The 24,801-nt window shown below is 32.9% G+C and overlaps 1 protein-coding gene across 2 annotated transcripts; it reads right to left on the reverse strand.

Annotated features, from left to right (window-relative positions):
• Positions 1-20,729: 20,729 nt before the first annotated feature.
• Positions 20,730-22,683, reverse strand: LOC124941579 (riboflavin synthase). Of its 2 annotated transcripts, none has more exons than XM_047481919.1 (2): positions 21,746-22,683; positions 20,730-20,957 (listed from the first exon to the last, which is right to left on the reverse strand). In XM_047481919.1, the coding sequence occupies exon 1, from the start codon at positions 22,612-22,614 to the stop codon at positions 21,757-21,759; it is 858 nt and encodes a 285-aa protein (XP_047337875.1). In that variant the 5' UTR covers positions 22,615-22,683; the 3' UTR covers positions 20,730-20,957; positions 21,746-21,756. The 2 variants fall into 2 exon arrangements, with proteins under 2 accessions (XP_047337875.1, XP_047337876.1); XM_047481920.1 differs by lacking the exon at positions 20,730-20,957 and adding an exon at positions 21,018-21,245.
• Between the last annotated feature and the right edge of the window lie 2,118 nt (positions 22,684-24,801).

Raw genomic sequence — 24,801 nt, forward strand, 5'->3', positions numbered from 1 at the left:
AATAAGGAGTTTGGATGATAGAATATAATAAAATGACTAATTTATTTGGACTAATAAACCAAATCACCAAACTCCTGATACATGCTAAGAAATGAGAGATTGTTCTTAGTAAGGAGAAAATGTAAAACCAACAATCCAGCTTAACATTCACTATCTCCAAGACTGGAATTTATTTAAGAAAGATGAGTATAGAGTGATAGTAAAATGGTATGTTGCAACAATGAGGGAGTTAATGAAGGTTCCTAAATCGAAGACCTAAACTATCAAAAGTTATTTTACATGGAAAATTAATGAAGTCTAGAAGAACAACATTGGGAAAAGACTGAAGATCTTACATAAGAAAGGAAAAATCTACTTGGGAATGTACAGACAAAAATGGATGTACTGAATTCTACTTTTGAATTTAATTTATCAGTTCTACTAGAAGAAATTGTGTTAATTAATGGTAAAATTAGTGTTGGGAAACTACATAGGAAAAAATAGATTTTCTTTTCTAGTCATTAAAGAGGCATTTATGAAGTAATGGGAGGAAAAGAAACTAGAGAAAATTTTAGCAAATGTACATTATCTCTATTTTATGAAATTCAAAAGGGATCAATCTAGATAAAATTCTGAAAAATGAGAATAAATATATTCGATCCAATTGCATGAAGTTGGAAAGATGGTTTCAAGATTTGAACCTATTAAGAAAACCTAAGGAAACAACTTAGATATAGTTCAAACTTAGGAATATCCCTGCACACATTTATAATATAGAAGCTCCTAGTCATTTTGCAGGTTTATTGGGTAGACCATTATATATGTACCCAATTACTGAAGGAGAAGATCATATTTTGTTTACTAGAATTAGCATTAAAGTGCGTCCTCGAAGCAAATTGTCAGATAAAATGATATTGGTTGACATGAAAGGAAAATATAATATCATGGGAATCACTTATGAGTGGAGGCCACACAAGTGTTCATTCTACAATACTTTTTAATATGCCATCACGAAATATGTTCAAGCTAAGGAAGAAGAGAAAATAATACTAAAATTCTAGGGAGAAAAAAAGTAAAAAAATAAAATAGAGGAGTCTAACATCAAAGAAAAAAATATGCATGAATAGTAGGAAGTAGAAACCAACGAGGACTCTGAAAAGGAAGAAAGCAATGTGAATGAAGGAAAGAGGGTAACGTGGACTCTAATTAAGAAGAGGATAAAGGTTGTAATGAAACAGAGGTTGAGGAAGAAAAAGGAAGTTGATTCTCAAACAAGTCAAACTGTAGTGAAACTAGAGAGGAAGATACTCAAACTAATCAAGCTGGAACAGAGGATAACAAGGCTGAACAGAGGATACCAAATATGATGTTAAAGGAAACAAAGGAAAGAATCCTGAAATTCAAGTACATGACAATAAATATAAGAACCTTGAAGTCTTGAAAAAGAACTCTTTCTATCAGATTAACACGGGTTCATACAAAGAAATATTACACAATGGGAATAAGCAAGCCTCATAATCTTCTTCAATTCAATCTCCTTGCATCGTAAGAGGAAGGAAAGGGGAAGGGGAAGAAGGCCTAACGACACAACAAGTGTATATGGAAATAAACACCCTGATTGGGGTAGTTATAATGTGTTTTTGATTATATTCGTTTGTAATCTCTGATGTTTCTTTTTGTGAGTGCTATTAATCAGTTTCTTTTAGGTTTTTTGACTGTCATCCTTTAATCATAGTTAGGGTTTGTCTAGCTTTGATTCTTAACCCTTCCACTTTTAGGAATTTTAATGAATTGGTATTAACCATTTCCCCCCAAAAAATTAAAATATTTATTTTGATTATTTTTCAACAAATAAAATCAAATTAATTAAAATCAAGGTCAAAACTTAATCAAACAATTAATTTTAATAATTATTATAGTAATTAAATCCAAAAATTAATTAAGAATAATGTCCAAAGAAAATTAATAAAATAATTTGGGATAAATGTTGTATCCATTTTTGTCTCAAATTAATTTTAGAAAAATCAAAGGGATTAAAATAAATAATTTAGGATAAATGTTGTGTTCATTTTATCCCAAATAAATTATTTATTTAATCCAAAAATATAAAAAAAATGAAATAAATTGATAAAATTAATGTCATATTTATTTTAAATATTTTGTATATTTTTAAAGATTTGAAAACAAAGCCAAAAGGGTAAAAGAAAAAATTAATTTCAATTTCCAAAAAAGAAAATCAATTTCAAATAAACCTTTAAGGTTAAATAAAATAAATAAACATGTGATCCAGTGCAATCAAAACTCGAAGGAATCGCTACAGCAGGAGTCACAACCATCAGATAGGCACTGAATTTTTATCCAATGCCCAAAACCTACCAACGTTACCCACTGTAACAGAGCAAATGCGCGCTCGTAAAGCACAAGATCAGCTAACGCACGTCCCAACACTGTTAGTTGAAATACGGTAAAATGCCCAACTACAAAGGAAACACTAACGGAGCGTCTCATGTTCAAAATTACACCCAAAACAACGTCGTTTTACACCTATTTTGTCTTCTTCCTCACAACGACGAACATGATAAGAATGAATCCCATCTTTGATTTGTCAAAGATGGAACTTTTCCGATAGTTCACCAAATCTACTAATTCGAAAGATGAAATGATCACCCTTCTATGATGATCATTTTGCCTACGATCATAGACTTCATCATGGCCTAATCGGGCAAGTTGGATCAAGAACATCTAAAATGCCATTGATGAATTTTGACTAAATCCGATCCACTTGATTCACAAACCGACTTCAAAAATTACAGAAATCCTCCATTAAGGCTTCAAGCTTCTTGTTGAATTGTGTTGAAATCATGAACCCAAATAGTTTTGATAAATTAGCTTAAATCATCAAAAGGGAGGAAATTGTTAGATTAAGTTAAAAAAAGAAAAGAGAAAATTAATTAAAAGAAAAATAGTTAATTAATAAACTTAAGAGAATAAGTACAACATAGTTTTAATAATGTGGTCTGAACAAAACTAAGTTATGAAAATTGTATTTGCGCAGGTACAACTCAAAAGACGTATGTCTTTAGACGTGGTATGAAGCAAGAGCGAGAAGACGTCGTCTAACTTCATCAGACTTGTAGTCTGAAGAAGTGCGCGAGCAAACATCGCCTAACTTCATCAGACGTGGTATGAAGAAGTGCGCGAACAGACGCCGTCTAACTTCATCAGACGTGGTCTGAAGAAGTGCGTGAGCAGACATCGTCTAACTTTATCAGACGTGGTCTGAGGAAGTGCGCGAGCAGACGTCGTCTAACTTCATCAGACGTGGTCTAAAGAAGTGCGCGAGCATACGTTGTCTAACTTCATCAAACGTGGTCTGAAGAAGTGCGCGAGCATACGTCGTCTAACTTCATCAGACTTGTGGTCTGAAGAAGTGTGCGAGCAGACGTCGTCTAACTTCATCAGACTTTTGGTTTGAAGAAGTGCACGAGCAGACGTCGTCTAACTTCATCAGACATGGTCTGAAGAAGTGTGCGAGCAGACGTTGTCTAATTTCATCAGATGTGATCTGAAGAAGTGCGCGAGCAGACGTCCTCTAACTTCATCAGACGTGGTCTGCGTTTGATGTCTTGCTTTAGTTTCCATCTGAAGAAGCATCATCTTATCTACTTAGGTCATTATCTTGGAAATCAACAGTATTCATTATTAGTCGTCTTCCTAGACATCTGAACAAGCTTTAATTGCCTATTTACCACGTATTCAAATATTCCTCCAACCCATTTTCTGTATTGTCCGATACACCACATTCTTGTGAATATTCTAAAGTACGATCTAATTCGCCACAATCAAATGCATATACTCTGATGTACGATCTCGCACTCTTGGCGTTCATCCAACGGATAGTTAACACGTATCAAAGAAAAAGAGTCGACCGTTGTTGAGTCTTTAGTATAAAAGGTGATCCAAGGATAACGGCGAATCTCTCGATCCTCACGCTCTCTCTTGCTCGATTCTCGAATTCTCTGACTCCCTAACTCAAGCGCGAAGTGCACACTGTATGATTATTATATAATCAATCTATTGTCCTTTATATGTGAAATATCAGTATTGTAAGTTGAACATAAGTTGTTCTGTTCAAAAGAGAGTTAGCTAGAAGTTTATAAGCAGGCAGTTGTTAAGTCTTGTGTATCTGACTGGGTTTGTGTAGTGTTCTACACAAATCAAAGTCATCTAGTGAAAAACCTTCTAGAAACAGAAGAAGGGGTAACGTAGGAGTTTTATCTCCGAACATCCATAAAAGTCCGTGTGTTATTTCCTTTTCGCTCCTTATATTTGTTTTCCTGACGCTTCAAATCTAGCAAGCAGTTCCGCACTTGAATCCGTTCAAAAGAGAGCTTGCGAAGATTTGTGAAGAATAGAAATAGATCTTAATCCCTCACATGATTAACATCAAATTGAAAGTTGTTAACTATATTCAAAACCCCCTATCTGTAGTTGACACCGATCCTAACACTTCTAGATTGAAATTTTCAGATAAAGCCTTAAAGCTTGTATCTAAGCATTTCTAAAGCTTTCCTAAGGTCTAAGGAGTGTTTTCCAATCTTTGATAAGCTTCCAATCATCCTCTAAATCAAATTACTTGTTTGAATTAGAATTTTAACATTTCTGTTTTGATAGTTCGGTATACTGTCTAGTTATTTGATTTTTTATTATTAAAAACCGATCTTAGAATAATTTGAAAGCTTTTTGTTGTAGCAAAAACCGATAAATCGATCTAAAATAGAAAGTCCCAAATTCGAATTTGAAAAATATTCAAATTTGGTTTTCCTTTCTTGACATTTAATCAAAAAGAGCAGCCCATAAAGCTTTCCAACACGTTTCTAATGATATTGAAAACCTATTTGGATCATGTTCGATTCATCCCAATCATGTTTGATCAAAATCAAAATTTTCATAATAAATGAAAATATCAAGTTCTTTTTCACGTTTTGTTTCCAATTAATCATATAAAACATAAGGAAACTATTATCAACCTCCTTATACTTCATTAATGCCAAAAAACTAAAAACCCAATTTTACATCAAAACTGTTTTGGTTGAATTGATCATAATCCCGATTGAATGACATTTCAGGATGATGTTCATAATGATCCTAGAAGCTTTGTGAAGCTACCCGAGCCCTTGGATCAAAAATTGTAGAACCTATAGTTTTGATGTTCTTGAGGACCGAGGGTTTAGCCCCGACCGATAAAAATTGCACCCAGGACCTAGGACACAGGTCTTAGGGTTTGTTTAGTTGTGCTTTTAAATTCTAAAATTATTTTTGTAATTTTGGGATCCCAAACCATTTTCTAAAAATCCCAATAAAAATAGAAAATGATTTCAAAATACTTTTAGAATATTTTCTAAAAAATATTTTTGATAAAACCCAAATGCTTTTAAAACTGATATTCTTCATGTATATTCCCCCTAATCAACGTCATCAGCAACATGTATCAACATTCAAATATATTTGTTATAATTTTAAATACATACAAACATGTGAATGTTTATTACTAAAAGAATAATTGGTTAAAATACAACGTTATACAACTAATTTTCAAAAGACCAAGATTTTATAAAGTAAAGACCGTTTTAAAACGGGCACGGAGGATGAAGCGCGAAAGCTCTTTCCCGAGTATCACCAAACTATGAAGCAAAATGAAACTCTAGTTAAAAATACCTTTGAATACGTATACATTTTTATTGATTTTAAACTAAAAAACAATTGGCGACTCTTTATCAAATAAATAATATTTTAAATTAATTATTTTAAATTAATTTAAATAAAATATTTCTTTAATCAAATTGTTATTTGATTATTTCAAATCTAAAAAATTATTTAAAATTTGATCAAACATATTTTTATAATTAATTTTAAACAGTTATAAATTGTTTTAAATATTTTAAACTAATGTTTTATTTTAAAAAAGATTCCGACAAGCAAACTGATGTTAAAATGTCTCAAACCTCGAGCTTTTACGGAATAATAGTTTTCTGGGGGATATAGTTTTCTAGCGACTCTACTGGATATTAAATTGTGTAACTCGAAAATATAATTTGGCTTTTGAAAAACGTTTGTATTAAGTTTTCAATTTAATAGGCATATCCCAAAAGGTACAACACCTAAGGGATGTATATGTTTTATCCTAATAAATGCGTGGACCTATGAAGGATACATAACCCTAACATTGCTTTTAAGAAGTACATGATTAGAGTTGGTACTGCTACAAATTACATGCAAAGATTGTCGATGAGGAACGACAATTTAGTACTTAATGAGTGATGTTCTGAGAGGAAAAAACTAGAATGCATGTGATCGATCCCCCTTTGGCGATGAGTCGTCCAGTAGGACGTAAGCATTGTAGAGGTGGAGGAAATTCCCGATTGAATTGATATTCCAGTAGGACGTAAGCATTTTACGTCTTAAGCCATTTGTGGAATCAATGTCCTTGATAAAACTCTTACAAGAGAAATACAAATATACCAAGACGACATCCAAGACAATCATCAAAAAGAATGTTATCGACTTCCAAAAATGGACAAAATTGGAAATCATAAATGGAGAAATCTCTTTAATCTTGGGTTCTTCTATGATGACAGTAACGGTTCTATTGGCCCACTTATTCATGGATCCAGCGGATGACAAACCATCCTTCAAAATCCTGGAAGTAGCATACCACATGCGTAGGGGAAACAAAGACCCTCGGGTATCATCATAGCTAAGACATTAATGGGGTTAAATGACTCATATTTAACCTCCACCGTGAGCAAAAGAGGTTCACCTCTAGTTCTCTACATCTAGTTGCTCAACAAACTCGAAAGCATACCGCTAGTATTATCTAGAGACATCATTCCCCCACTATTCAATACCGAAGAATGATGAAATCTTCACCTAAACCTCTCGTAGAGAATGACGATGAAGTCCGAGAATTACTCCCGTGGTATCCCGTCAAAAAGATGGCTTACATGTTGGTTGATGAACCTATGATCATGCTTATGGGCTTATAATGGGTCACCTCTTATTACACCCACGACCTGTTCAAACTGTTCGGTCTTGACTTTATGCCCCTTAAATAGGAAATTACATCGCCATAGATAAGTCAATTGATCATAAGGCCTATGTGGGTTATCTTGAGAAATGGCACAACGCCTCCTAGATGGGCATCCCATATGAGCGAAAAAATTATCTGTCTGTCATTCTCAAAGAATACGATTAGGTCAAAAAGAATGAAGAGGAGGAAGCTTCCAGTGTAGGAACATGCTACAGTATGAGTTAAAGCATGTGGCCTTTGTCAACACTTTTTCCCTTCTAGACTCTCTCTGTAAATGTTAACAAGAGAGACCGCATGTAAAAAACTTAGTGGACATGTGTTTTAATAAAAACTCTATGTTTAACTTTTGAATCACAAGGGGATGTTCATTCCCGAGGATTCATTTTACACGCATATGCATTGCATTGTACTTGTGTTACAATTGCAAACCTTCACCTTTTTCTCTTCGCAATAGTCCACGACAAAAGTAGCCGATACGGTCCCTAAAAGGAGAGATCCAAAAAAAGGACGCTTTATCCGCAACAATATGGTCGAGAAAACAACAAAACCTAAAACAGTCTCTACGACCGAATTCAGGGAAATGAAGACAACCTTGTAACATGTGACAGAATAACTCGCACTGATCACGAATTCTTTAGCTAATTAGAAAATACTGTTCACATCCCATAACATTCCTTCTTTCTCTCGATTTCTACCCAGCCTATTCCAATTATGTTCACTCCCATCAATCCCCGTCCTGTTAGTCCTTGAACTCAAGAGGAAGTCTCTTTCTATGAAGACTCGGAAGAAGATTTCGACCAAACCATAAAAGCACAACGCGTGACACTCGAGGAAGAACTAAACCCCATGGGACGACCACATGGGAGACCAATTCTGGTGGCTAAACAACCACCTTCTACGGAATATGAATGTCAGATGGCTCAAGTTCAAGCCATGTAGGTAGAAATGAAAGCCCAACTAAATAAATTAGCTAAGGAAAAAGCACTAAGGAACACTATGACTAGAAGAATGCCATAAAAACTTTTGAACGAACACTCATTCCATTGGGCATTAAGTTACCAGTCATCTCTAAGTACATCGGAAAAAAGCGATTTGTCTGTCTTATTCAAAATGTACACTTCAACAATGACCCCATTGTGACTTGGAGAACTGACAGTTCTCTATTTATTTTCCCACTACCTCGACGACGCCGCTCTATGCTGTTATCACCAGTAAAAGGTAGCATATTTACAAACTATCGAGGAACTAGCCACCGCGTTTATAGAATACTTCTTCATGCACCTTAATCTGGAATGACCAGAAAAGGGGTTGAAGAATATTAAACAAGGAGAAAATGAGAAATTATTCGTCTTCATCGAAAGATACAAAGCTATTGCCGAGGAAATTAATTCCCTCCCGAGCGAACAACGATAAATTGATATGATTTTGGAAAACATTATTGGAAGATATTCTATAGGATTGCTGTCTAAACCTTCCAAAACATGAAAAAGTTACTAAAAATCGATAAAAATCTCGATGATGCAATAGAGAAAGAAAGAAGAGAGAGAAAAACGGTTAAAGCTTACACACCTTTAAGTCGTTTCCCAAATAAATAAAAGATATAAGTACACCAGGTGACAACTGCCTAGCAGGAACGTCCTCCTCAAAAGACGAATCCAAACAAGCCTTTACGACCTAAGAAATGCACATCTACCCACACTAAGCCTGCAACTCCAAAGGAAGCTAGACCCCTAGAGTCTTTGACGACCTAAGAATGCCTTTAAGTTAGGTCATGAAGATTCTTTAGAAAAATAATCTAATCAAATCCCTCACCCCTAGAATGGACAGACCACTCTTAGGGACAGACCACTCAAGCAAAGGGACATGCTACTGATAATTGTAGCGCCATTAAACATCTTTTTCAGGACTTGATCGATCTGAATGTTATCGTCAAACCTAAAATAGCCAAGAATCTACTACTAAATCATCAAGTTAGTATGATCACAACCGATGAAGTGACATTTGACGTTAACACACTAATGGATTTAATCCACGATATCGAAGTAGAAATCAATATGATTGATCCTTAACCCAAGAAGAAGTATAAAACCATTCCGGCAAAACTTCTTAATGATGGAAGTAAAAAATGACTGCCCATACCCACGCCTCGATAGATATCACGACAACACTTGGTGGAACTAATTTCCATCCAAGTTTCATGAAGACCACGATGGTCAACGTGCCATCAAATTCCCAATAACCAGTATGGAAAAGAAAGGAAGATGAGTCTAGAACTCTTAATTCATGAGACAACCTCCTAAGTCAACTTAGATGGACGAATTCTAATATTTCCATTTGGGAAATCCTAATGTACACAATTGAGCGTAGGAAAGTCACCCTCGATTAATTAATCAAGGTTAATGTCCCTGCCAATACTACCCTGGAGGAATCAGTAGGAATCATTTTCGCCAGTTCCCAACATAACATGATTGGTTTTAAAGACAATGATCTTCCATCAGCCGAATCAGACCTTGCTAGAGCCCTCTATATTTTGGTGAAAATGGAGGGAAAAATCATCCCGATGGTCTTAATAAACAATGGATCCTCTCTCAACATATATCCTTGGAGGACTCTTGAAAAAATAGGTGTATCCAAAGACAATATCTTACCATTTGACCTGCGTGTAAGATGTTTCGACAACTCTCGACATGAGATAATGGGTTACCTTAAATGCACCATCCGAGTGGCCAATATACCCTTTCAAGTTGACTTTTGTGTCATCAACATGTAGCCTTCTCACAATATTATCTTTGAAATACCATGGTTGCACCATTCCAATGCTTTAGTCTTCACACTGCACCAAAAACTCATATTCATAGCCAACGACCAGGTTATCACGGTCAACGGTGAGACTCATATCAACACATTGGGTCAACGGTCAGGTTACCACATTGGGACTACTCATATCGACATCCTCAAGGTTAAATTAAGTGGATTCGAGATATATACAGTCTTCCCAAAAGGTAAGGACTCGTTCAACGAACCTGAATTTAGTACATTTAGCCTCTCTCTATTAAAATGATGCGCAAAATATTATATTTTCATGGCATGGGCCTAGGCCCGAACGCCAATGGTATGCCATCATTTCCTCAACCATACTACAACATGGACCACCACAGTTTAGGATATAGTCCTATAGAATTCGAAGAAATCCGCAAGAAAATAATATCCAAACAACACATAACTATTTTTCTAACCTTGAATGGATAGTTCATACGTGAGGGATAAAGTACCTTATTCTTCGACTTCCCTGAACCCTTTACTAATGTAGATTTACGTAGACGTTTTCCAGGTCTCAATATCTTTTCAGACTGATCCTAGCCCTTCTGTTTGTATGATAGCTGACCAAACTCAAGAAGTCAACTCTTCTAGTCTATTTGGAACTCATGCCCAATCATCCGTCGATATTTTGATCAACTAAGACAAAACCCTTTCTTCTCTCATGGGTAGAGATATGTCAAATATTATACATTGTAAGAAATTTATGAACAATGATCTTATTAGATCATCTTTTCTTACATGCAATAAACCCCTCAATATAACATTAGAAGTTGATTTAGTATGTATGAGTATAAACGATCTTTCCTTTTACTCTAATCTGAACTTTGAAACTAAAGACTTCTTGAAAATGAGGACAAAATTTTCTCTTTAACAAATAAGACAATTGAAATTAATCTAAACATGGCCGACGATCCTCAGATCATATTAATTTGCCAAAGTTTAAACTCACAAGAACGTATGAAATTAGTTGAGTTGTTGAAAGCCAACAAAGGCGTTTTTGCCTGGTCATACAAGGACATGTCATGCACTAATCCAAAAATGACACGACATTATATTCCCCTTTATCCAGACGCTAAGTCAATATAGCAAAAGCTCAGACGGTGGAGGAGTGGAGGGGCTGATGGGGAGAGGACATAGATTTGCAGGGTTTGTGAGGGAGAGGCTCATGTAAATTTAGATTTTATATTGTTTTTTTAATTCATAACTCACCACGTGTCCAATTCTGATTGGGGGCTGACAATTGGGCGTAGGATTGGGGAAGAACAAGTGAATTCCTCCTCCAATATTTTAACATTAAATTATATTTGAATTTTCAAATAATTTTCTTAATTAGGGTTTAATTATCATAATAATTAATCCTTAATTTGGTTTTAATTCCTCCTGTTGGTTATTTTGAATATAAAAATTCAAAATATTATTTTAATATTATTAAAAATAATAATATTATTTAAAATTAGGGTATGTCAAATTTTCATGTTTACACAAATGATAACATATTATAATGTACAAGATAACTACCTATAATACACATGATAACAGACTATAATGCACATAATAATTACCTATAATGCTCGTGATAACAGACTATAATAGCACGTGATAAATAACTATAATGCACCTGATAACAGACTATAATGCACATGATAACTACCTACAATGCTCGTGATAATAGACTACAATGCACCTGATAATAGACTATAATGCACATGATAACTACATGTAATGCTCGTGATAACATATTATAATGTACATAATAACTACCTACAATGCACTTGATAACAGACTATAATGCACATGATAATAGACTAAGAACACTCACTAGGTCGGCTCTATCGAGGTCTTCAATTTTTATATTGAGTGTCTTCAATTCATTTTCCATTGCTTCATTATATAGATTCTGATCAAGTCCAAACACGGCATGTGGATGATTATTAAGAAATGTGTTAGAAATCATAGGTATATCAAAAAAAATTACATTATAGTACAACTTACCTTGTGCATGCATGAGAAGAAGATCTGTTTTCTAGGGCTTGTATGCTCTTTTTCATTGACCTTCATTTCAAAAGCCCATACATTAATGATGACTTCTTCTAGACATTTGTATTCCTCCATTTTTAGATAATTCTCCCGAGTTATGGTGGTGTGGTTATTTGAATAAAGGAACTCCTTTACTTTCAGTCCTATTGTGAATATCAAATCGACAATGTCTTTTTCCGCATCCATTAACTTGGTAAGTTGAGTGAAGACTCTTGTGATATAAGGAGATCTCAAATTCGTTGGGAGTATGTGCACTTTTCGTTTTGGGCGTTGAGATCTTGTCTTCTTAGGCATGACAACAGATAGAGAGGTCCATGCATAATTGGCATTGGCATTATAATTTGCATTGGAGTGTTGAGTTGGCATTGACAAGGGAGGTGGATTGTTGAGAGTGGGAGTGAACAGTTGAGCTGGCACTGGCGAGGGAGGTTTATAATTGATATTTTGGATAATCTCCTCTTTAATACCTTCAAACTGAAAAATGACAAAGTTGTATTATTACGCAAAAGATAAAACTATATAACGAAAATTATAACACTATATAAAGCTCGTGATAACCACTTATAGAACTATTGATAACTACTTATAAAGCTCTTGATAACAACCTATAAGGCGCAACTGATAACAGTATACAACTACCTATAGAGCTCTTGATAACTACCTTTAGAGCTCGTGATAACTACATATAAGGCACAACTGATAACAGGATATAACGTTCACCTGTTAACTCCTTATAGAGCTCGTGATAACTACCTATAGAGCTCATGATAACTATATATTGTTGATAACAAGATGCCAAAATATATCTTTCTTATTATCTCAAATAGATTTTTACAACTCTTTATAGGAAAGCATAGACTCTTCATATGCTTGACTCTTCAAATTACAAAACAAAATTATTCTGCATATTAAATAGCTCCCACCCAAATCTCTTGGTTATCCCACTCACCCCTAGTTATTACTCTAGGATTATTAAACATCAAAAAACTAAATACCTTATTAATTAAAGTTTATTCAACAAATTTCCCCCTTAAACTTAAATATTCTTCCCATCTCTCATTCCAATCAGCCTTTTACAACTCTCCAGCAGTGTGGTCGGTAATGGCTTGGTGAATATGTCAGCGGCTTGAGCTCGACTTTCAACATGCTCCAACTCAACCTTTCCTTCTTTGACTTGTTCTCGAATGAAATGAAATCGGACGTCAATGTGCTTGCTCCTTCCGTGATTAACTGGATTCTTTGCCAACTCGATCGCCGACTTGTTATCAACTCGAATCACAGTCCCTTCGTCTCGGATCACTCCCAAATGCTTTAGTAAATTTGAAAGCCATACTGCATGACACACACTCCAAGAGGCCGCCACATACTCTGCCTCGCAGGTCAACAAAGCTACAATAGGCTGCTTCTTTGACAACCAAGTAAAAGCTGAATTTCCGAGTAGGAATACATAACCCGAAGTACTTTTCCGGTCATCAACATCACCACACCAATCACTATCAGAGTAACCCACTAATCGGTAGTTATCTGATTTTGAATAGAAGATACCAAGTGAAAGAGTTCCTCGAACATATCTCAGAATTCTCTTCAAGGCCTTCCAATGTGTATAGCTTGGATCCTCCATGAATCTGCTTGTTATCCCAACACTCAACATTAGGTCGGGTCTCGTGCTTGTAAGATACCTTAGACTTCCGATTAAGCTTCGATATCTCCCAGCATCAGCCCGTTCTCCTCCATCAAACTTTGAGAGTTTAGTGCCTGGTTCCATTGGAGTTGAAACTGGGTTGCAGTCCTCCATTTTAAACTTCTTTAAAATTTCAAGCGCATACCTCTCTTGGGATATAAAAATCCCTTCCTCTGACTGCTTCACTTCTAGGCCAAGAAAATATTTCATCAAACCTAAGTCTGTCATCTCGAACTCCTTCTTCATTACCTCCTTGAACTCCTCAATCAGTTTTGTGTTGCTTCCGGTGAATATGAGGTCGTCGACATAAAGAGCGACTACCATCATATCATTTTCTGATTTCTTTGTGTACAAGGCATGCTCGTACGGACATTGCTGGTACCCATTTTTCTTGAAATACTCGTCAATTCTCTCATTCCAAGCACGAGGAGCCTGCTTCAGCCCATAGAGGGCTTTTCTCAATCTCAACACCTTCTTCTCATCACCTCTCTTCATATACCCAAGTGGTTGCTCGACGTACACCTCCTCCTTCAACACTCCATTTAGAAATGCTGATTTCACATCCATCTGTAGAATTGGCCATTGGTTTTGAGCAGCTAACGAGATCAGAAGTCGGATTGACTCCATTCTCGTGACAGGAGCAAAAACTTCATCATAATCGATTCCCTCCTTTTGTCTATAGCCCTTCACCACAAGTCGAGCCTTATAACGCTCAACCTCTCCTTCGACATTCATCTTTTTTTTGTACACCCATTTTACTCCAATGGGTCGAGTTCCTTCAGGAAGGTCGGTTAGCTCCCAGGTTTTATTGCGTTCAATTGCCCCAATTTCTTCATCCATAGCCGATCTCCATTTCTCGTCTTGTACAGCTTTCTCAAAATTCAAATCTTCTGAGTCGGCGAGAAGACATACAATGTGGACTTCATTTGTAGTGTCATATATCTCCCGTAGACTTCTCATTCTGGGCTGTAGAGGCTCAGATTCATCTTCTGAAAGCTCGGTGGTTGTTGATATCGGAGGCATAACAGTCTCTGAACTAGTTTCTTCCTCAATCGGGTTACTCCAGTTCCATGTCATTGATTCCTCCACGTGAACATCTCGACTCACCACCAATTTCTTATTAATAGGATCAAACAATTTATATGCCTTAGATTTTTCATCATACCCGATAAATATGTACTTCTTGCTTCGATCTTCTAACTTTGTCCTGTGCTGACTTGGTACTTGCCCATAAGCCACACTACCGAATACCTTGAGATGAAAGACACTCGGCTTCATACCACTCCAAATCTCTTGAGGTGTCTTCTCTCCTAGCTTGGCATGTGGACATCTATTTTGCACATAAACTGCGCACTGCACTGCCTCTGCCCAAAACTGTTTCGGCATATTCTTTCCTTTCAACATAGATCGAACCATATCGAGTATAGTTCGATTCTTTCGTTCTGCTACACCGTTTTGCTGCGGAGAATATGGAGCAGTCAAGAAACGCTTGATTCCATGTTCTTCGCAGTATTTGTTGAACTCGTTAGAAGTGAACTCACCTCCTCTGTCAGATCGGACTGCTTTGATAACTTTGTTTGTTTCTTTCTCCACCATCACTTTAAATTTCTTGAAGTTTTCAAACACTTCTGACTTCTCCTTCAGAAAATAAACCCACGTCTTTCTCGAAAAATCATCAATTAAAGAAAGGAAGTATCTTTTACCACTAAATGATTCTGGAGTTATTGGCCCACATAAATCTGTGTGAATCAGTCCGAGTTGCTCCTTTGCTCTGTATTCAGAACTGCTTGGGAAAGAAGTCCTCGCTTGTTTCCCGATCACACATTCTTCACAGAACCTCTTTTCGAATATAATGTTAGGCAGTCCAACCACCATCTCCTTTTTCACCAGCTCGTTCAACCCTCCGAAGTGAAGATGACCGAACCGATAATGCCACTTCATGGCCTCATCCTCTAGATCAAGTTGCATACATTTATCTTGAACTATTTTAAGCTCAAGTTTGTACATACGGTTTTTCTTCATTTCTACCTGGGCAATGAGTCTCCCAAGTTTATCCTTCAGTTGCATTTCTCGGTCCTTCATTATAGCCGAGTATCCTTTCTCCATCAACTGTCCCATGCTCAGTATGTTGCTTTTGAGATCAGGTACGTAGTAAACATCTCTGATTTCTCCGATTCCCCCATTTTTCTGCTGATACTTGATCGTTCCTCGACCTTTGACGGCTACTTTTGAAGCATCGCCGAAAGAAATGGATCCGGACTCCACCTTTGAGAGTATTTTGAATAAGCTCTCGTCGCCGCACATGTGGTTACTTGCCCCAGTATCCAAGTACCAAAATGAGTTATCAGAACAGCTTGGTTTGATCTCAGTTTCTGGAATTTTTGTCACCAGCAACAACCCTTCATCTTCTTTCTCAGCAAAAAAGTTTGTTGGTTCCTCCTTTTTCTTCTCGGATCTACAATCTTTGGAAATATGACCCAGCTTTCCGCAATTGTAACATTTTATCGAGTAACAATCCTTGGCAACATGTCCATTCTTTCCACAGTTATAACACTCAATATTATTATTTGTGTTTGTCCGGCCACCCCGAGCTTGACCTCTGCCATGCCAGTTCTGTTGGCTGACTTGCTCACTTCCTCGTCCACCTCTTCCTCTACCACCTAGGCTTCTGCCTCTTCCTCTGCCTCTGGTACTCTGAGCATAAAACACCTTCTCCTCTTTTATTGTCGCCTTCGCCTGGAGAGCCTGTTCAAGAGACTCCCCCTTCTTGTTTTTCCTTCTCTGCTCATGCGCTTCCAAGGACCCAGCAAGCTCTTCAATGGTGAGCGTTGATAGATCCTTAGATTCCTCTATTGCGCACACAATATTTTCGAAACTATCTGTCAATGACCTCAGAATCTTTTCAACAACTCGGTTTGATGAAAGACTCTCACCATTCCGATTTAGTTTGTTCACCACGGTCTCCACTCGAGTAATGAACTCAGATACGCTTTCAGACTCTTTCATCCTCATGTTTTCCAGATCGCCCCTTAGGGTTTGAAGACGGACTTGCTTCACCCGTTCGTCTCCTTTGTTTGCTATTTCGAGTGTATCCCATGCCACTTTGGAAGATTTTGCGTCAGCTATCTTCTCAAAACCAGATTCGTCGACAGATCGGTATAGTAGATATAGAGCCGCCCTATCTTTAGCTCGAACGACCTTCAACGCGTTCAACTGGGCATTTGAATACCCATCCGTGTTCTCCGGTTCCTCATACCCAGTCTCGACCACATCCCAGTTATCTTGGGAACCGAAAAGGGCCTTCATCTGCACCTTCCAGTTGTCGTAGTTGACGCCTTTTGTCAACTTGGGTAGCGGGATGCCATTGGTTAGACCTGCCATTCCTCTCAAGTGTTTAAACTCAACACACACACCTCACAAGGCTCTCGATCGCTCTTGTTTTTCTCTCTCGGCCAGCGCACACCGCGGCGTTCTCTTTTGAGACTAACAGGTTTTCTCACGCTCACCTCACACACAATAGCTCTGATACCAATTTGTTGATAACAAGATGCCAAAATATATCTTTCTTATTATCTCAAATAGATTTTTACAACTCTTTATAGGAAAGCATAGACTCTTCATATGCTTGACTCTTCAAATTACAAAACAAAATTATTCTGCATATTAAATAGCTCCCACCCAAATCTCTTGGTTATCCCACTCACCCCTAGTTATTACTCTAGGATTATTAAACATCAAAAAACTAAATACCTTATTAATTAAAGTTTATTCAACATATATAACACAAATAAAAACTTACCGTTCAAAATCCATGTCATTATCTTTTGAGCTCTTTCTCTTTATAGTGTTCCCGATAATAATGATATGAACAATCTGGGAACACGGGCCATTAATATCGTTGGGAGAATCTATTTGGTGAAAATGAGAGATGACGAGACGATGACAAACGGCGAGACGACGACAAACGGCGAGACGACGAGATACTACGAGAGAGGCATGACGGCTAAGGTTTTATGAGATAATATGAGCGAAAGAGCGAGGGCGGTAAATGAAGGAGGGTTGAGTGTGTTTAGGGGTGAATGATCGTGGGAAGGCGAAGAGTTCAAGAAAATTAAAAATAGGAGGAAGGAGAGAGAGAAGATTTATTAAAAAAAATAAATAAATAAATCCCCGTGACAAATCTAACTGCTGCTATGGAGGGGTCGCAGCCTGATTGTCGCGCTCTAAATCATTATTCACAAATTAAATAATAGAGATAAAATAAATCGTTGAAGAAAAAACCTAAAATTATTATCGATATTTTAGTATATCAAAAATACTGTGACACTAAATATTGATTTTTTTCTATACATTATAGCGTCTTTATCAAAATTATTAGTACATTAATAATATTTGTTAATGAATTTTGTCTTTATCAAAATTATTAGTACATTAATAATATTTGTTAATGAATTTTTAAAATTTAAGTATATATTAAAATACTATTATAAATTAAAAATACATATATAATATTATAAATAAATAAAGTATAAACACTTTAAATTAATAATGTGAATTAGATAAATTTATTAATTTAGAGAATTATTAATTTATTAATTAATTAATAATTATTAATTTATCGATAAATTAGTAATTATTAATTTAAGGGGATTTTAATCGATTTAACAAATAATTCATATATTCGTATAAAATAAATAATTATATATAAAAAATAAAAAGACAAACTAGTCTTTGCCTGTTAGAATTATGTTACAGCGAAAACTAAGACTCTAAGTTTAGCATTTTTAATGACTTTTGAAATACTAAAATATTTTTAAAGTATTACTCTAAATTATTATTCACGAATTAAATAACAGAGTTTGATAAAATGAATCGTTGGAGAAAAAACTTGAAAATTTTATTGATATTTTAGCATTTCAAAGATATTGTTCCACCAAATATTCACTTTTTTCAATACGGTATTATACCGTTATCAAAATTATTAGTATATTAATAATATGAATTTTTTTAAATTTCAGTATATATCAAAATACTATTATAAATTAAAAATACATATATAATATTATACCTAAATAAAGTAGAAACTCTTTAAATTAATAATGTTGGGATTAGATAAATTTATTAAGTTATAGAGTTATTAATTTATCAATTAATTAATAATTATTAATTTATCAATAAATTAGTAATTATTATTTAAAGATATTTTAACTAATTTAACGAATAATTAATATATTTGTATAATATACATGCCAAACAAAAACAAAAAGGCAAATTAGTGTATGCCTATTAGAATTGCAACATATTAGGACTTCAAGTTTAGTATTGTTAATGACTTTTAAAGTATTACTATAAATCATTATTCATGAATTAAATAACAGAGTTTGATAAAATAAAAAGTTGGAAAAAAAAACCAAAAAAATTATAGTGTTGCACAAAATGTTGATTTTTTTCTACCGTTATCAAAATTATTAGTTCATTAATAATATGATTTTTTTTAAAATTTCAGTATATATCAAAATACTATTATAAATTAAAAATACATATATAATATTATAAATAAATAAATAGTGTAGAAACTCTTTAAATTAATAAATCTTTAAATTAATAATGTCGGAATCAAATAAATTTATTAATTTAGAGAGTTATTAATTTATTGATTAATTATTAATTATTAATTTATAGATAAATTAATAATTATTAATTTAAATTGTTTTTAACCGATTTAATGCCTCGTAAATTTACGAGGCAGGGAACATGGGGACTTCAAACTTAGTTTATTAATGACTTTTGAAATATTAAATGACTTTTAGAGTTTACTATAAATGTGAATGTATTATTAATTTATAATTTTCTTGGATCGAAAATTATAAAATAATCTCCCAAAAAAATATTATTTTATTATTTTATAGTTTTTCAAATTTATTATTTTAGAGAGTTTATTAATTAACTAATATTAATTTAAAGAATTTATAATTAGTGACTAATAAAATTATAAATAACTAAATCTCTAAACATATATTTTTTTCTAATCAAAAAACCCACCTTCTCAAAATATATTTTTTCTATTTTTGCAATTTCTGTACCGTTTTTCACCCCTAATTGACCTTTTTCCAATTAAAAAATATATCAATTCCTTATCATCCATTACTCTCAAAATTAAAAAATATAATTTTTTTTATATACGAATAATATAATATTGATACCATACCGAAATTAAAATATATCACAATATTTTGTATACCGAAATTATACTGAGATCTTAATATACAAAAATTTCGAGTTTCTATATAATTCTAGATACATAATTTTTTTGATATACAGTACTTACTATCCCTATTTATTATCCAAAAAAAATTATTGAAAAAATTCAATTGAAGTTCAAATAAATCTTAAATAAATTTGCAATTGATAATATGAAAAATGAAAAACATTAAATTAGGGACTACATTCTGGTGACCTAAGGGCCATTTTTTTTTTTTGAATTTTGATGAGATTTTTAGAAAAATACTTATTGATAAAAAAAAACGAATTATTTGAAAAACAATTTAGAGTAAATTACTTAAATATTTTTTATATTTAAAATTAAAATTTTACAAAAATAAAATAAAAATACTTTAATTAATTAGAATAACAATCATGATATAGAACCTTTTTTTAAGAAAAATTTAAAAATAAAAACCTTATAAATCAAATGATCTCTTGAAGTTTGTTTGAAGAAAAAATAGATCGTTAAGATCTTTAATTGGTTGAATTACTGTCTTTTTTATATAAAGGCCTTGTTTGAGGAAGTGGTTTTTTGAATTTTGTCGGATTTTATCCAAAAAAACCTTGTTTGATAAAAAGTTGGAAAAAATTGGTTTTAAAATTTAAAGACTAATTTGCCCTTTGACTTTAAAAGATATGGTGTAGGTGAGAGAATGATGGTTTAGAGAGAAAATAAAATTAGAGGGTAATTTTAGTATTTAAATAATAAAATTATTTGATTTGATGGTTGATAAGATGTTTGAGTTTTGGGATAAAAATTGGGTTTTATCGTTTTATCCCAAAAACCCCTTCATCAAACGAGGCCAAAATAGATATTTTATAAAAATAAAATAAGAATATTTTATTAAGTGAATTGAATGATTGAAAAAAATAATGGATTATAAAGTATTGTGTAAACATCCACGGATAACCTAGAAGTGTAGTTCTACCCACTTAACAAACAACAAAGAACTGTTACAAATGATCCGGTTCCATAAATTCCTACCTCTATATGTCACTAGGAAAACGACCTTTCCCAAAAATATGAAATTCACAGTTCAAAGATCTTGTGGATTTATTCTTACAGTTGTTTTTCATGTCGGGTACCTGCAGAATGAGGTTCGAATGGGTATAATAAAGGTTTTTCGGTTCTATATAAGCAGCATATCATCACAAGAGAATATGTATTACACCCATAACAAAATTGAGAAATAATGCTTTCAATAACATACACTAGAGTTATAAATTCACATTATAAATCTCCACTTTAAGAATGTTTCTTCCATTTAAAAAACTATAAATGTGGATTCAAATGGGCTCGAAACATGGTGTATATGCAGTTTCTCTGTCGAAATTGAATCCAGGATATGTTTCAAAATGGGATCTCATTTGAATCTACACACGGATGAGAAATTAGGGTGACAAAAGTGTTCCCAAATTAACTAACATGTATGTATGGTCAATCTACTTCAATTTACATACATTAAAGTTATAAATTTACATTATAAATCTCCACTTTAAGAGGGTTTCTTCCATTTAAAAAACTATCAATGTGGATTCAAATGGGCTCGAAACATGGTATATATGCTGTTTTTCTTTCGAATTTGAATCCAGATTCATAGGTGGTTACTAATAGGGATGTGTTTCAAAACGGGATCTCATCTGATGAGAAATTATGCTGAAAAAAGTGTTCCCAAATTAAGTAACATGTATGTATGGTCAATCTACTTCAATTCAAAGACTTAACCCCAAATCAACAATAAAATCATTAACATTTGAGTAATTTTCAAATAACCCTCCTTGAAACAAACTTAGTGAATATCAAATATGCATCCCTTGATGTATAATTGTTCAAGAACAAGAACATGATCAAAGTAATTGGGTTTGAAGTGTACCTTATTAGGGTTTATGAAGATTTGGTTCCAACACCAAGAAGCCTCTCAACATATTTGCCCAAAATATCCACCTCTAGATTCACTTTCTGCCCTACTTTTTTCAAAGGAATCACAATCTTCTGTTGTGTATAAGCCACCAACATAAAATTGAAACAAGATTCTTCCTCAAAAACCTCAACTACAGTCAAACTTGTCCCATCTACAGCTATAAACCCTTTTCCAACAATGTACCTTAAAATTTCAGGCTTCGTTTTCACCTTAACCCACAAAGAATCTCCTTCAGTCACTGTAGACACAATTTCTCCTGTTCCATCAACATGACCCTGAACAAAATGTCCACCCATTCTAGTCGTAGGTGTCATAGCCCTTTCTAGGTTTACCAAAGATCCAGATTTGAGCTCAATGAGGGAAGTTTTTCTGAGAGTTTCCGGAGCTAATCCAACTGTGAATTCAGATTCATCGAATTCCGTCACAGTGAGACAAGTTCCGTTGACGGCGATGCTGTCACCGAGGTTGACTCCTTCTAAGACGACTTTACCAGCGATTCTCATAGTGTAACCGCCGCCGTCGTTGGTTATACCTAGATGCCGAACTTCGCCCATTTCCTCGACGATGCCAGTGAAAATTGATTTGATTTGGTTAAGATTGTGTTGGGTTTCTGGATTAGTGGAACGAGGAACGTTGAAGAGATGAGAGAGCGGGCGAGATTTGAGATTTGGGATGAGTTTGAGATGAAATCTGGAAGAGTTAATTTGAAATGGAAACGGAGATGTTTTCGGAAGGGTGGAAGAGGGAGAATCCGATGGTTTAACTGATCTGGTTAGTGAGTATGATGCGTTGAAAATCCTTGGGAGAGCGATGGCTGCCATTTTTGGTCTCTTTCCTTCGATAATTTCTTGAGTTATTTTCAGACAGACACATGTGAGGTATAGGGTGGAAGGAAAATCTTGAAACATAAGCTTGACAATTATCAATTACAAAATGGTTGATAGTAAAAATAACAATGATTATAAAAAAAATTATATTATTTTAAAAAAATTATATTATTTTAGGTGGAGAAATGATAAGAGATGAAATTTGTGAGGGAGAAAGAGAACATTATAAAAATTTTAAAAAATTCTCATATCACACTTATTTATTAAATATATTTTGTTTTGTTTCCAATAAAATCAAAAAATTACTTACTAACTTAGCCTTTGTTTTCCTTGAGTTTTTAAATTAATTCAAATAAAATTAATTATTTTAATAATTATATATTTATTTTATTGACGAAAATACTAAAATACATTTTATTTTAAATTATTATTTTTTAATTTATTTATATATATTAATACTTTTTAATCTCTTTTACCAAAAATAATCATCAACAATATTATTTTTTTCTCTTTCTAGATTTTATAAAACCTCCATCCTTGTTTTTTAAAAAAATTTTATTTAATCTATACAAATTCATTTTTCAATCAATTATTTATTATCAATCACAGTCACTTATTTTATTAATCAAAATATTAAAATACTCTTTATTTTAAATTATTATTTTTTATTTTATTTATATATATTAATTTTTTTAGGCCTTATTCTTCAAATATTTTTTATTTAAATTATATAAAATTAAATTTTCAAACTTATTATATATATTAGATCAATCATTTCATTAATTAAAATAATAAAATACTCTCTATTTTAAATTATTATTTTTTATTTTATTTATATATATCAATACCATTTAAGTATTTTTTTCAAAAATAATCATCACATTTTTCAAAATAATCAACCATCATTTTTTCCCTCTAAGTTATTCAAATAACCTCAATCTAAATAAAATCTGAATAAGATTTAATTTTTTTTTATCAAAAATAATTATCACCTCCACAAAATTATCAACTATCATTATTTTTTTTCTCTCTATGTTATTCAAATAACCCTAATCAAAACAAGGCCTTAAGTAATATTAAAAAATTTAAAATGGAGAGTTTACTAGAATGGTTATGCATTTATAAATTCTTACAATTTAGAGTTTAATAGAAATAATAAAAAAATTATTTAAATTTTGTTTTGTTATATATTAATCTTATTTATATATAATTAAATAAATTATAGTTATAAAATCAATTAAATGGGTTTATTTATTTGAATAAGTAATTTATTTTTGAATTTATATTTATGTAAAATTGTATAAAATTGTAAAATCTAAATAATTTGTAAATTTGTAAAATTATAATATCTTAAGATGATAAATTTAAAATTAATTGTAAAAATGTAACTAATTTAAGAGTTGATATAAAACTAATATACTTATTTAAAATATAAAAATATAGAGTGAATTAGATTTTAAATACATTATTTACAACCTTTTTCATTACAGAAATGAACAATTTTAATTATATTTTTAATATTAAAAATATATTATTAAAAGAGATTAATTATCTTATTTTAAGCATTTTTTACTCAAACTCAAGATAATTAGTAGATGAATTATTAATAAAGATGAGTTATGAGTCTTTAGTTGTAATCTTTCAATACTGTAAAATTTGAAATACAAATATATTTTTCCAAAAAAGAAATACAAATATAGATAAGTACAAAATAAATATTTGTTAGAAAAAAGGAAAAAAAGAATATTTTGATTAGTCAATTTGCTTAAATGTTTATTTTGCTCTTTAAACGACTAACTATTAAAAAAAAAATATGTTATATATTAAAATATTAACAAAACAATTCCTCAAATTAAATGAATCCTTTCACTAAAAAACAGATAATTTTTTCCATCTTTTTTAGTTCCCCACCTCTCCAAATTCAATTTTTTTTACCTTTTTAGTTTCCACTTTTTCTTATTTCTCTATTTAACTTTATATTTTTTATTTATTAATTGATTACCATTATTTATAAAGGTTAAAAGTCTTATTTCAAAAGGACAGTTTCATCAAACTATCAAGAATTAATTCTTAATACAAACAAATGGATATCAAATTGATACTACTAGGCTTGAAAATAAGACAAAAGACATAATGAAAACATTCTCTTCCTAACAAAGCAATGCGATAATAATTTGGGAA

The sequence above is a fragment of the Impatiens glandulifera genome, chromosome 6 (assembly GCF_907164915.1).
Source record: "Impatiens glandulifera chromosome 6, dImpGla2.1, whole genome shotgun sequence".
Classification (NCBI taxonomy): Eukaryota; Viridiplantae; Streptophyta; class Magnoliopsida; order Ericales; family Balsaminaceae; genus Impatiens; species Impatiens glandulifera.